The 13,697-nt window shown below is 59.3% G+C and overlaps 1 protein-coding gene across 1 annotated transcript; it reads left to right on the top strand.

Annotated features, from left to right (window-relative positions):
• Window positions 1-7,349: 7,349 nt before the first annotated feature.
• On the top strand, window positions 7,350-13,477 carry RNF32 (ring finger protein 32). Its single transcript, XM_049785299.1, has 8 exons — window positions 7,350-7,382; window positions 7,732-8,008; window positions 8,807-8,949; window positions 9,628-9,660; window positions 9,802-9,926; window positions 10,252-10,360; window positions 12,921-13,088; window positions 13,265-13,477. The coding sequence occupies exons 1-8, from the start codon at window positions 7,368-7,370 to the stop codon at window positions 13,475-13,477; spliced, it is 1,083 nt and encodes a 360-aa protein (XP_049641256.1). The 5' UTR covers window positions 7,350-7,367.
• Window positions 13,478-13,697: the final 220 nt, after the last annotated feature.

Here is a 13,697-nt window from a genome sequence, read left to right as displayed (position 1 = left end):
AAGCCACAGCAAACTACTTACATAACCCATGGACAATCCCCACCAAAGCCTCTCACCATACCTCCAGGGTGAGGGTGAGGGTGAGGGTTAGGGACAATCTACACCAAGCTACTTCCCAGACCCCATGGACAATCCACAGTCATCAGTCATAAGTGCTATCAGCCAAACAGAAAATGTATAAAGAATTCTTTACATTACAAAAAATCCAAACACAAATAGCAAAACCTTCCCTCTCGCAAAACAGACTGTGTGGGTATCACCAGTATGTATATCCTGCGATCCCCTCACCCCGTGTTGATGCCCCAGCCCGCCAATGTCACCCAGTGTAGATCTCCATCCTACTGATCCTCTCACCCAGTAGAGACATCCCATTACACAGATCTTCTCACCCAGTATAGATAGATGCTCTATCCACCAGTCTTCTCACCCAGTACAGATACCCCAACCTATTGATCCTCTCACACAGTATAGACACCCCAACCTGCTAGATCCTCTGACAGGTCTGAACACCGCAGTCACTGTGATGTGGCCACTGCCCTCAGATTGTGCCAGAAACTCTCCCACTGCAGGGAGGAAGCAACCAGGACAGGGTGTCATGATGCCAACTGGTGCCAGGCCAGTTCTGGGAACAGGAGGGGCCCAAGGTCATAGGAGCTGCTAGAGGAGGTGGGGCTGCATATTCCAGGGCCGGTGGGAGGGGCCCAGGAGCCCTCACATGGAACCCAAGGCAGGCAAGAGCATTCAAATGGGGAGGCGGGCGGGCTTATGAGATGAATGAAGCACCTTGCAGGGAAAAGACATGGATGCACGTGGTCAGCACTTGGCCCTGTTCACACAGTCATGTACATGACCCCATGCTATCCTATGTGTGTCTGTCTCTGTGGCCATGAAGAGCCTCTTGAACTCTGCAGGGAAAAACGCTCAGGAGCGGGTCACTAATAGAACCAACTGTACAAGAAGTCTGACCTGAAACCACAGTGAAGTCTAAATCCTTCCTTCCCCCAGACAAGGCAAAGAGGCACAGTCTATGGGCTCAACATGTAGGGGCCCATGTCTATCTCCTGCCCCCTCAGGATTGGTAAAGCAACTCTGTGGTGCCCAGGAAAACTCCAGAAAGACTGTATCCCAGGTAAAAAGATGGTGCCTTGGCCACATCCCTATAGGGAGCCCATAGGCTGATGAGATGGGGTGAGGCTAGAAGGTCCCCACAACCCCTGGAGCAGGAGCCACAGGAACTCTCACAGGATACACCCGTGGTCAGGTAGATAGAATAGTGGGTAATGTACTTGCCTTGCACACAGCCCACCTAAGTTCGATCCCTGGCATTCTATAGGGTTCCCAGACCTATGGAAATGACTCCCGAGCACAGAGCCAATGATTAATCCTGAGTACTGCTGGGCGTGGCCCAAAGCCAAAAAGGGCGACTGGTCTGTGATGTAGGCCTAGGTAGGCTGACCATGTGACCTGCACCCACAGAACCCGAGCAAGTGAGGAACGGCTGACAGCAACAAAGGGCTGCCTGACAGCCCCCAAATATCCTCTAGGTACTCAATTGGGGTCCTGCCCTGAGCAGCTCCGGACAATGGGGTGAGGTGCTTGAGGAGGGGACCAGGCAGCTGCGGTTCTCAGCTTTGGCCAAATGGGTCAGAGCTGCAGTCTGCAGGTGTCAGAACCTGAGTCCGACCCACGCCCACTTCAGAGTCACTGTGGCAGCCCCCGGGCAACACCTGGTACCTACCAAATATACAGATCACAGCGCACTCAGCATAAAAGGGGCACAGCAAAGGTGGGCAAGCAAACACCCACGGTCAGGATGAGCCCGGTGGGGTCACCGGGGACCCCGAGCCTGCAGCTGCCCGTTCCATTCTCAGGACCCTTGTTTGAAGCCCACGCACCACTGCTCTCTCCCAGGCCATTCGTTGCTTCCCCAACCAGCTCTTGTACCTATTTTTGTTTAAATTGGTATTGATCTGAGCCCTTGTTTGTCAAAAGTGGGGAGGATATGGAGGCACAGAGCTATCTAGAAAACAATTAATTTATCTCCCAGGATGATCAGCCCAGGCGCAGTAAAAAACGAACCTGAAACCCGGTGTTCAGTTGGAGAGTCCTCGCCTTTGTCTCCCCCAGTTTTTACGGTGTTTGAACAAGGATCTCTCCTCCCTAAGCCTCGACTTTCACAAGGTCGCCTGTGCGACATTTTCCTAAATCTTTGTCTGGCCTCAAGGTGGGTTTCTGTCCTTAATGCGGCCGCCATCAGGTAAAAGGCATGCCGAGGGGAAAGTCAAATAAAGAGCATTTTTTAAAAGACAAACATCAACCTGGGAAGTATTAAAAGCACGTTCCCAAATCCACCCCGATGACAGTTTAAGAAAAGACGCTTTTATGTGCGAGCGCTTGCCCTGGCCTTTCAAATGCGCCTGTTTACCTAGAGAGCCCGGCCAGGGCCAGAATCTGGCCTTGAAGAGGCGCCTTTGATTACACACACAGAGAACTCAATCCCGCTAATAAATCGCCCACACCTTTGTCTGCCCCGAAAGGCAGAGGCCGCGCTCTCACAAGAACCTACAAGCCTCTTTCAAGTAACCCGGTTTCTCCGCTTCTGACTTGTTGATTCAGACCGTGGGAGTGCCAGCCCGGCCCGGCCCCTCAGTGCTGTCAGCTCAGCTACCGAGTGTACTTTGACTCACATCAAAGCAGTAAAGCTTCCAGAAGATACACAAACCCACAGTGACAAGGCTGCGGGTCTGGCCCCACCAACGCCGAGGGTCCACAGCCAGGGACAGGCTTTCCAGCCGGTGCGCCCCGCACCCTAACCCACCCTGTTTGCGGGAGGAACTGACTCAAGAGTGAGGGTTCGAGTCATCCTAGTCACATCCACCCCACCCCCAGGGACCTCTCTGGACCCATAATGGATCCTCCAGGGACCCATGTGTAGCCCAGGCAGTGTCTCCAGGCCCTCAGTGAGAGATTCTATGTCCATCCTGACTCCCTGGGGCATGTCTTCAAGCTTCTGCTGGCTGAGAGCAAGGTCCTGGCACTCTTGGCAAGGCACGGTGACTGGAACCAACACCAAGAACCATCGAGAAATGGTCTGAGCAACAAAACAGGGTCTCTCAGACATGGAACTGCAGCTGCCTCCCCCAGGGCATTGTTACATCCCTCTAGCCACGTGGCAGAAGGACAGACAGAGGGACAGACAGATGGACACACAGGGAGAGGGAGCCAGAACAGAGACTCTCATTACTGGCACTGCCCAGACAGCAGAGCTCGTAGTTCCAGCGCCCGGTCTGTGTCATACTAACACTTACACACACACTCACACATATGTGCACTTGCACATGCATCCACACACAAGCATGAAAACACACATGCACACATAGCCCTGCCCTCCCCAGGCCCTTCTGGAAAGTTCTCCTAGAACCAGAGCCCCTACCCAGACGCTCCTGCAGGGTTGAGACCCCCACAGCAGGCACAGGGAACCCCTGCCCCATCTCAGTGTGTCTCTACCCATGTCTGCTGCACCCCCACATCCTTCCAGAACTCTGCCCCAGGACTGTTCCCTTCTTCAGATCGAGTCTGCTTTGGCCTCTCCTGGGCAGCAAGGCCTCTTCTCACAGTGAACACCCAGGCAGTCTAGGCCCTGTGCCCAGCCGTGTCCTTTCCTAGGCAGAGCCCAGGGCAGGCTGAGACCCCACAGCAGCATGCAGAGGTGGCCAAGTCAGGTATGCCTGACAGGCAACTCCCACGATGCCTCTGCGGTCCCTCAGAAAGGTGCACCCTATCATGGCACCAGAACTGGAAAGTCACAGCTTATCTCTTCCTGCTGCCCTCAGCACCTGGCAGGGGCCCCCATAGTAGTCCACGCTGTCCTCTTCCATTCGTCCCTTCACTGCCTGAGATGGTGGACACCCCGTGCCCACTGCCTACGCACATGAGGACCCCGTGCCCGTTTGTCTAGTGGGACTGGCTCCTCTACCGTGTTCTCCACTCGCTCCTTCGCTGTGAGCACAAGCCAGTCACGTGTCTAAAGGCAGGCGACTGCGGCCTGCAGGACCTTGTGTGAACCGTGGTCCTGTCAATGGACATGAGACCAGCCATGTCCCAGCAGAGCAAGGCAGGTGGAGAAAGACGGAGTCGTTACCACACACATGTGCAGGAACAAAATGTCCCCCTGGATGTCCCTCGAGGTGATGCTTAGCAAGAAGGCGAGCAGCAAAGACAAAGACAGAGTTGCCCCCTCCTCGCCCAGCCTGACTCGTCTGTGGAGCAGGAGAGACACTGGGGCACCTTGATAGCTGCTCTAATGGCAGCACTAAAAGTCAAACCCAGGACAACAGATCAAAGTTGTCATTCAAACTTAACCCTCAGGCCCTTTAGAGACAGTGAAAGGACTGGCCATGGGGGGGGGGGGGGGGGAGGACACTCTGCACATCATTCCAAGCATCACAGCAATTGGAGCAACACACCAGCCACACCACCAGCCAGGCATGGAACTCCAGAGGCAGCACAGGTGGCCATGGTGCTTGAAGGCAAGGCCGATTCCTCTCTGCAGCCTGGGTTTCAGAAAAGGCAAGGCCACCCCTGGGCAGTACTCACTGCAGCCGGGGGTGGGGGGGAGGAGTCCCAGCCCAGAGGAGGATCCACAGGGGCTAACCCACACCCATGGGAGGCAGTGACAGGAAGGGCTGTGAGCCACTGGGGAAGCGCATCGGACCTTCTGGGCAAGCCCCGGGGGGGCCCAGGGGGCAAGTGGTGACCAAGGCCAGTGGCTGGACATGGACCCTCAACCCTCGGGAGCTGCAAGAGAGCACAGAGCGACACAGCTGGGCAGCCCCACCCCCCGGTGCTTAGGTTCGGGCTGAGCCAGGGCAGGAGGGAAGCCGACAGACAGCCGGCCTGGGTTCCATCCCCAGCATCCCACGGGTCCCGCGTCTGCCAGGCTTGATCCCTGCGTGCAGAGCCAGGCGTCAGCCCTGAGGCGCGCCGAGTCCCCCGCTCTGCGCTTCAGGGTCACTCTTGCAGGCCTTCCCGGCTGCCCAAGGAAAGGCCCGGCGCCCAGGTGCCAGGCCACGGGACGGGAGCGCGGGGCGGGCCGAGGCCCAGGCCCAGGCCCAGGCCGAGGCGCGCGGGCTCGCGGCGCGTGCGCGGACAGAGGGCCCGGCGGGCATGCGCGGGGCGGTCGGTCCTAGGCAACGTGGAGCCGCCCAACGGACGCGGTGGGTGCTCGGCCGGGAAGGGACAGCCTGTGCACGCCTCGGCGCCGCGATGCCTGCGGCCCGGCGGGGCTTCGGGGCGGAGCTTCGGGGCGGAGCCTCGTCGTGGGCGTGTCCGCGGGGTCCCGGGGCGGGGCTTCGTTATGGGCGTGTCTGGGCGGAGCCTCGTCGCGGGCGTGTCCGAGACGGTCTGGGGCGGGGCTTCGTTGTGGGCGTGTCCGGGGCGGAGCCTCGCTGTGGGCGTGTCAAGGGGCCTGGGCCCGGCTTCGTTGTGGGCGTGCCTGGGCGGAGCCTTCCTGGGGGCGTGTCTGAGCGTTATTGTGGGTGTCTGGGCGGAGCCTCGTCGGGGGCGTGTCCGAGAGGTTCCGGGGCGGGGCTTCGTTGTGGGCGTGTCAAGGGGGCCTGGGCCCGGCTTTGTTGTGGGCATGTCTGGGGCAGAGCCTCGCTGGGGGCGTGTCTGAGCTCTATTGTGGGCGTGTCCTTGAGGGTCCGGGCCTAGCGGTGTTGTGGGCGTGTCTGGGGCGGAGTCTCGTCGGGGGCGTGCCCGAGCGGTTCTGGGGCGGGGCTTCGCTGTGGGCGTGTCCGGGCGGAACCTTGTTGGGGGCGTGTCTGAGCGTCGCTGTGGGCGTGTCCGCGGGGGTCCCGGGGCGGGGCTTCGTTGGGGGCGTGTCCTGGAGGAGCCTCGTTGGGGCGTGTCTGAGCGTCGCTGTGGGCGTGTCTGAGAGGTTCTGGGGCGGAACTTCGTCGTGGGCGTGTCCGGGAGGAGCCTCGTTGGGGGCGTGTCTGAGCGGCACTGTGGGCGTGTCCAAGAGGTTCTGGGGCGGGGCTTCGCCATGGGCGTGTCCTCGGGTCCTGGGCTGGGGCCTGAGTGGGACCTTAGCGTCGGTCCAGTACGACGTGGCCAGGCCATGCAGCCGGTCGGCATGTGGCCCCACCCCGGACCTCTCAGCAAGCGGAGGTGCTTCTAGAAGGGTCCAGGCCAGGTCTGGCGGGTGCCATCACCGATCCGCCACCCGCCCCATCGGCAACAAGCCCCCACTCGGGACCCACCTCCGTGTGCTGCCACTGGCCCATGCTCCGAGTGACCAGTCACGGCCCTGTTTGCTGCTCACGGAGTAAGAGTCCCTCTACTACTGTCCGGGACTGTTTCCAGCCTTACTCCGAAAGACGGACACTCTGCTCTCCGGGGTCGGCTCTTCTTCAGTGGCAGCTTCGGTGTCCGTCCTGCTGGCCGGGACGTCTGCTGTGCTTTGCCGGCACTGGAATGGAAGCGGAGAAGGACAGGGCAGTGGACACCGCCTGGTTCGAGGCCTGACACCCAAGCCCGTTGTCGGGCCAATAAAATAGGAGACACAGAACAAGAGCCTCTGGCTCCCACCGGTCCTGCCAAGAGCGGGAGGGCTGTGAGCGCCGTCTCTCCGTCTCTGCCGTGTCTCCCTGCTTCTACCCCAGCACCAAGCAGCTGTCCCTTGGTCTTGGTGGGGATTAACTTGGTTCTGAGCAAGGAGGCCCCACAAGCCCACCTGGGAATTGCCGCTGGCGATTCACTGCTGCTTCTGGAAGCGCAGGCATTCTTGCAATTGTCTCTGCCCATGATAAGTTTAGGTATCCAGAGCCATGTCAACCTCCTGAAGGTTGCCGGTTGGGTGGCCCGAGGAAGGAGCACGCATTTGAGGGCCCCGTGAGCTGTATCCTAGGTGTTCTGGATGCCTCCCGATTCTCCCGCGAGCCTAGGAGCTGAAATGAGGACCAGACAGACATTTCAAGAGGCACCCCAGTGAGGGGCCCCATTTTACCAGGGCCAAAGGCGCTTCATCCAGTCCCACACACGTTATGTCTATGTATTCATTCTCGAGCCTAGCAGGATAAGGGAGTAAACTGACCACAGACAAGAGAATGACCCCTCCTTTGTTCCCCAGGCTGGACCTCAAGTGCCGCTAGTCCCCACCCTGAGTCCTGCCCTGAATTCAGTTTCCAGGGATGCCCTTTGCTTGGCCCTGCTGGCTGGGCTGGTGGGATAGCCTACGGGACAGTGTGTAGGTCTCTACCTCTTCCGACGCCTCCAGAGGACTTTGGTCGATGCTGACTCTGCCTTTCTCTGCAGAATTAAAGGCTGTGCACTGCGGCATGTGAGGGGAACTGCCCAGCTTCTAAATGCTCCGAAACAAGGTGAGCTGCTCGTACCTCGGTGACTCCTGCGCAGGTCAGATTCTAACAGAGAAGAGTCGGCCCTGCACCCCCTCTGCCTCACACCAGAACATGGGTCTGCATCTAGCACGGGGCCTCGTTCCCTACTCACCACAAAGCAGATGCATCATTGCAAGATTTTCTCCCCCAAGACAAGTGCTATTTACCCAGCGCCTTGCTTCATCCAAGTCCTCCTGAAGGTGGCTGGTTGGGCGGCCTGAGGAGGGAACATGCATTTCAGGGCCCTATGACATGTGCCCTAGCTCTGCAGTGACACAGGGACACAGGCTTGGCTCTAGAAGTTCAGATTGCTGTGTTTGTGGCCCCACAGCACCCTTCACCAAAGCAGGAGCCCTTGGCGGTGATGGCAGCCGCCCTGCAGGACCACATCGTACAGGACCTGCAGCTGCAGGGCCTCTCCGTGGCTCCCCAGGCCCAGACCCAGGAACAGACACGGAGGGACCAGGCCACCCTCAAGGCCCTGCGGAGGAATGCGAAAGCCGTGGTGGATACGGGGCTGCGGAGAAGTGTGCGGCCCCTGCCCACGGCCCATCCAGAGACAGAGACAGAGGCCGTGCTGTACCCCAGACGGCCCCCGCTGTCCCTGGGTATGCAAAGTGACTCCCCACACCTTCCCAGGGCAGCTGAGGGGGACTGGCTGCATCTCCCTCTGCCTTAATCCTCCTCCATGGGGGTCTACTCCCACCTCCCCAGTGCAACAGGTCCCATGTCTGTAAGAATGAGTGCGAGAGCATATGTGGGACTGAGGGGGGGCGTGAAAAGACAAGTCTCCTGCTGACCCTTGTGCAAGCTGTGACACTCTCTCTTTTACCCTGGGAACAGACTGAAGAGCACTCGGTCAGGCTTGCCCTGACCCTGATTCTGGCCCAGATACCTGCTCCTGCCCGTTCCTCAACCTTAACTCTTGCCCCTGTACCAGATTCCTGACCCTAATCCATGATCCTAACTCGGGCTCCGTGATCCCCAATCCTGACCTGATCCTAATCCTTGATCTCTGAACCGAACCCTGGCCCTGAACCCCATTCTGACCTTTATCCCTGATCTTAACTCAGATCCCTGATCCCCAATCCTGACCATAACCCCTGACCCTGATCCCTGGTCCTGACCCCAGCCCTAACCAATCCCCTTGGGCTGAGTGTGGCCCCCGTGTCTCCACGGGAATCTCGGGGGCAGCAGGCCAAAGCACACAGGCAGGGCCCCCGATGCTCCTTCTTCCCAGAAGTCACTTGCCTGCTGAGGGCTGGCGCTTCTCTCAGCAGAGGTGGACTTGGGTTGCGGAGACCACCTGGGGCCCTAAGACAACAGCCTCTTGAGTGCTCCACAGGGCGTACTGGGAATGGACAGAGCCCACTGACCATCCAGCCCACCCTGTGTTCCCACCACAGCACAGAAGCTGGGGCTACTGTCCCCACCACCTCCACCGCTGTCGCCTGCCAGCTGGGAGCAGGTGAAGCAAAGGTCTGTGGTTGAGGGCGACTCGAAGCGCCCATGTCCGATCTGCAGGGAGGAGTTTGAGCTGAAGCCCCAGGTGCGTCCCAAGAGCCCAAGTGGCCCCTGGGGGGCGGCAGAGCGCAGTTGAGTCCTGGGTTCTGGGCCTCAGGTATCCCAGACACATGGGCCAGCACTGACTTGATTGGATTCTTTGTCAAGGCCACACCCAGCAATGCCCACCACAGCAGATACTGCCAGCTGCTTCTATGCCTAGCACTTCTGGGCCTCTGGCCATTTATAAAAGGAAGAGGCAGATGCATCTGACAACCTAACTGACCCAGCCCCAAACCCTTAGCTGGCCTGGGGAGGGGGAAGGTTCCTGAAGGAGGCCTCTGCCCTGCCCAGCCCTGCCCAGCCCTGCCCAGCCCTGCTGGCTCTGCAGAGGACCCTTTTGGTCCAGGCATCCTTGCAGCAGGAGCTGGGCTGGGCAGGGACAAACCTGCACATACAGGATAGGGCTTTGTGTCCGTGAGGAAGGGACAGACCGACCCATGACACAGTGTCTCCCTGAAGCTGAGCTCTGGACCCTTGGCCTGTGGCCTCCTATGAGGGCCTGCCTGAGCAAGCCCCTGGAAGCAGGAGGCTATGGAACAGCCCAGTGTCCCCCCCCACCCCACCCCACCCCAGCACACACCTCTGCACCACAGCCAGCCAGGGCCGGGACTGGCCTGGGCCCCATAAGCTTAACTAACTCACTCGCTCACTCTGTCCACAGGTGCTGCTGTCCTGTTCCCACGTGTTTCACAGGGTGAGCCCCCCTCCACCCCAGTCTGTGGCTGCTCCAGGGACCCCTCACCCCTTGTGATATGGGGTTGGAGAAGTAAATGCCCTGAGGTTCACTGAGGGCAGGGAAGAGGCAGGATGAGCCCCCCCCTCCCGACCCCTGCAGGCATGTCTCCAGGCCTTTGAGAAGTTCACCAATAAGAAGAGTTGCCCCCTGTGCCGCAAGGACCAGTACGAGACGCGTCTGATTCACGATGCGGCCCAGCTCTTCAGGGCGAAGTGCGCCACCAGGTGTGTGACTGTGTGAGCAAGTTTGTGACCAAGTTTGCTTCCTGGTGTGCTACTAGGTGTGTGAGCAGGTGAGGCTGCTGGGATTCCTGCAGGCAGTACAGCACCTGAGGGCCCAGGAACGTCCAGTGGCCCTTTAGGGGAGCAGCCTGCTCTCGCTTGCACCATGCAGCCCCCAGAGTCCCCATGCGGTGGGGACAGCCAGAGGGGACACGGGCAATGGGGACATCCACTCCCACAGGATCCAGGCATGCTGGAGGGGCCCAGGGTCCCCACGGGCAGGGCAATGGGGACATAGCTGCGGGTCGAGGCTGTGCCACTCCCACAGGATCCAGGCATGCTGGAGGGGGCACGTGGTGAGGAGGTGGTACCAGCACCTGAGGCGCATCGTGCCACCCTCAGACCCAGTGTTGCGCCGGAAGTTCTTTGAAGACAAGGTAGGCCCAAAGCCACTACACGAGGCTGGCTCAGTGCCAGGAGGACAGGGTGGGGATCGTGAGGGGCTGTGGGCAGACGTATGCAGCAGCGGGGTTGAGCAGGGAGCATCTGCCTGGAGCGTAAACAAGGCCAGAGACCACCAGCCAGACTCCCCATGGCAGGCCCAGGTATAGGGAAGACAAAATGGCTTCTTAACTACTTGCTGGGGTCTGGACTGAGGGGCTGTGGCCCATACTGGGCTCCCCACAGACAATGTAACCCCTGTCCCCAATCTGCGGCACGAGCTATACCAGGCCAGGCCAGATGCCCCGGTTTGGCAGAGCTGGATTCACCATCAAGAAACACCGGCCGTATCTGCTGCAGGACAGAGCCCGAGCGGCCAGAGCTGGAGTCTTCCAGGCCTGGGGTACCCAGCTGGGGAGGGCAGGACAGCAGCTCACATGTGCTCCCATGCCCCAGGTTCATGGCCTTGCATGCACTTGGAACTTAGTTTCAGGAGAAACCATGTTCGCAGCCTTCCCAGGTGCTAGCTGGGAACATGGCTGGGCCACACAACAGTGTCCTCCTGCAGAGGCACAGGTGGGTCCCCCTCTGCTGCCCGCTACCCATATCTACATGCCCAGTTCCAGATACTCACTGGCTGCTCTCAGCTTCCTGTCTAGCCCTGGCCTGTCCTCACAGCAAACCGGGCAGCGTGAAACACCACAGCCTCACCCCCCCTTCTCTCTGAGGGTCAGGGCTCTAAACTGGGTCACTGGCCCATTGGCGTGCATTCTGTAGCGCCATAACCTCCAGTGGGCTGATGGATGCCCACGAATGCCTGACTGGGGGGTGGGGGGGCAGCCTGGGAATCATCCAGGGGTGCCACCAAAAGTGGCGAGAGTGGCAGGAGGGATTCACAGGAACAAGCAGGGAAGTGCCTGCCCAAACTGCCAAGCCAGAGGACCTGCCGGTCAGTGGTGCTCCCACATCCATGGGTGCCGCACAGTGACTCCCCAGGCTCCCCGCCAGAAGGCCAGCACAGAGGGCGGACCTATCTCTGCCCTGAGAGAGAGACTGCAGGAGGAGGGGAGAACTGAGCAGGGCCCCATCCAAGATCAAAGGCGACAGAGGCCACTGGGAGTGCCCGCCTGGTCATGCGGCAGCACTGGGGTCGCCCGAGGTGGGTCTGCAGCAGTTGTTGAGCCGGTGTGGCCTTTCTCTGCTGCTTGGCTCCTAGGTGCAGTGTCCCCTCTCCTCCGGCCCAAGACCCCAGCACTTTGTCCTTGAGATGACTCGGGAGCTGCCCCAGCCCCCCGCAGGAGGTTTCTGGGGCTTTTGTCGAGTTTACATCTCCTCAAATAGCGTAATGGCCACAGAGTTTGCTTAGCACCGGCTTCCTTTATCGCACCGGAGATGGCAAACATTCTGTTGCTAACGTCAAGTGGCTCCGAGCACCGAGCAGGGACGGATATTAAACCTGTAAAAGCTTATCAACGGATCCAACTGATATGCCGTAAATTCCAAGCTTTTCACTTGCCCGCAGAGGGGGCCGTGAGTCAACACATTAGGAAGCGATTTGCTGCCCTGCAGACGGGCTGGGGGAGGGAGCTAGCGGACGCGGGCATGCAGAGGTCATGGGGCCCTACTGGCTGCCCCAGTCATGGCCAGGACCGACACCGACTGGCTTCCTGGGGGTCGGAGAGGAGGTAAAAGATGCAACCAAGGGCCATCTGTGTCCTCCCTGATTCTACTGCCCATGTAAACATGAACCCACACCAGTTCTGAGGGCTCAGCCAGCCACCGTATCCCTTCTAGAAGGTTCTGTGAAGGACCCTGCAGGACTGACATGATCCTTGCTTGGTACAGTCCTGGGCTAACTGATCGTGCCTTGGCATTCCTGTTCACATTTGCCCAATCAGGCTCCTTCTGTCCTAGGCTTCACTGCAGGTGGCAAGACAAGCCATTGTCACAGCGACCTGGGAGGGCTGGACTCGTAGACTAAGAGCCCAGGGCTGGTCAGCTCCAACCAAAACTGCAAAGGACTGTCCTGGACTAGATCATCCTAGAAGCTGACTGTCTAGATGGGTAGTGTGTGTATCCAGCAGGTATCTGTTTCCAGTGGACAGTCACTTCTTAGGGGTGTCCGAGGCCCAACGCAGTGGGTTTTGACTCTCAGAACCACACAATGAGGATGTGACAACCATTTCAAGCAGATGATGAATTTACCAACAATATCTGCTAAAACCATGGCTCTGGGACAGAATCTGCAGATTGCAGGGACAGTGATCATGGCTCAGTTATGGGCTACCCCAGGGAACACTGGCCAGGAGATGGGGCCATGGCACATAAAACTGGATTCTCCTCTGTTTGTGGGCAGCAAACATGTCTTTGCTGACTGCAGCCTTGGAGGCCTGGGTGTCCGGGCCAGCCTGGGTGAGTGTCGGGGAAGGTAAGCATTAGGACAGAAGCTAAAGTCCTAGGTATCTGTACCCCTGTGCTCCAAGGGCCTCTGAAGCAAAGATGTCATGGAGGCAGTGATGGCCCTGTCAGTGTGGCTCACAGGTGCGGCCCATCCAGTTCACAGAGCTGAGCCAGCGCCTGCTGCGCTCCTACCAAACCAATGTGGATGAGCTGCTCTCGGAAGTGGAGCACTGCCTGGCCCTGAACCGCGGCATCCTGCAGCAGCTGGAGGAGTCATGGGTCCATGAGCTATCAGGGCAGGACTGGGAGCGGATCCAGGCACAGGTGAGCAAGCCAGCCCTGTCCTCTGCAGTGGGACTCTGTGCGGGTGGTGACCTCGGGCAAAACGGACCTGCAGGTGGCAGATAGGTCCGCCCTGAGAAGCTCCTGAAAAGGAAATGCCCAGGGATGCGGGACAGCCATGCCATGTTGGGCTGCACTGATGCAGCCTTGTCTGGCAGGCACTGCAGCGGGAGAGCTCCGAGTGCACCATCTGTCTGGGCCCACTCCAGGTGCCAGGGACCAGCCGTGCCACAGCCCTGCTGTCGTGCTCACACCTGTTCCACCACACCTGCCTGCTGGCCCTCGAAGACTTCACCGTGGGGTACACCTCCCCTTGCCCTACCTGTCCCCTCTGCCGCTCCTGCTACCAAAAGATAATTCTGGAATGTTGACACAATGGTCAGAAACATGATGGATTCTGGGGAGCAAGTGGGGTTCTGGCAGTCGGTTCAAATGTGACCCCCTTGTGCTGGCCCATTTCGGGGCACTTGTGACCCCAGCCACAGCCACATGCAGTGATGTCCTGACCAGACACTATCCCCGGTACAAGCCAGGCAGAGCCCCACACTGGCCGCACTGCCACTGATGCAGGCCCTGGTTGATGGGGCATTG

The sequence above is a fragment of the Suncus etruscus genome, chromosome 13 (assembly GCF_024139225.1).
Source record: "Suncus etruscus isolate mSunEtr1 chromosome 13, mSunEtr1.pri.cur, whole genome shotgun sequence".
Classification (NCBI taxonomy): Eukaryota; Metazoa; Chordata; class Mammalia; order Eulipotyphla; family Soricidae; genus Suncus; species Suncus etruscus.
The sequence above is the reverse complement of the archived record's forward strand: the minus strand, read 5'-3'. Positions and strand labels throughout refer to the sequence as shown.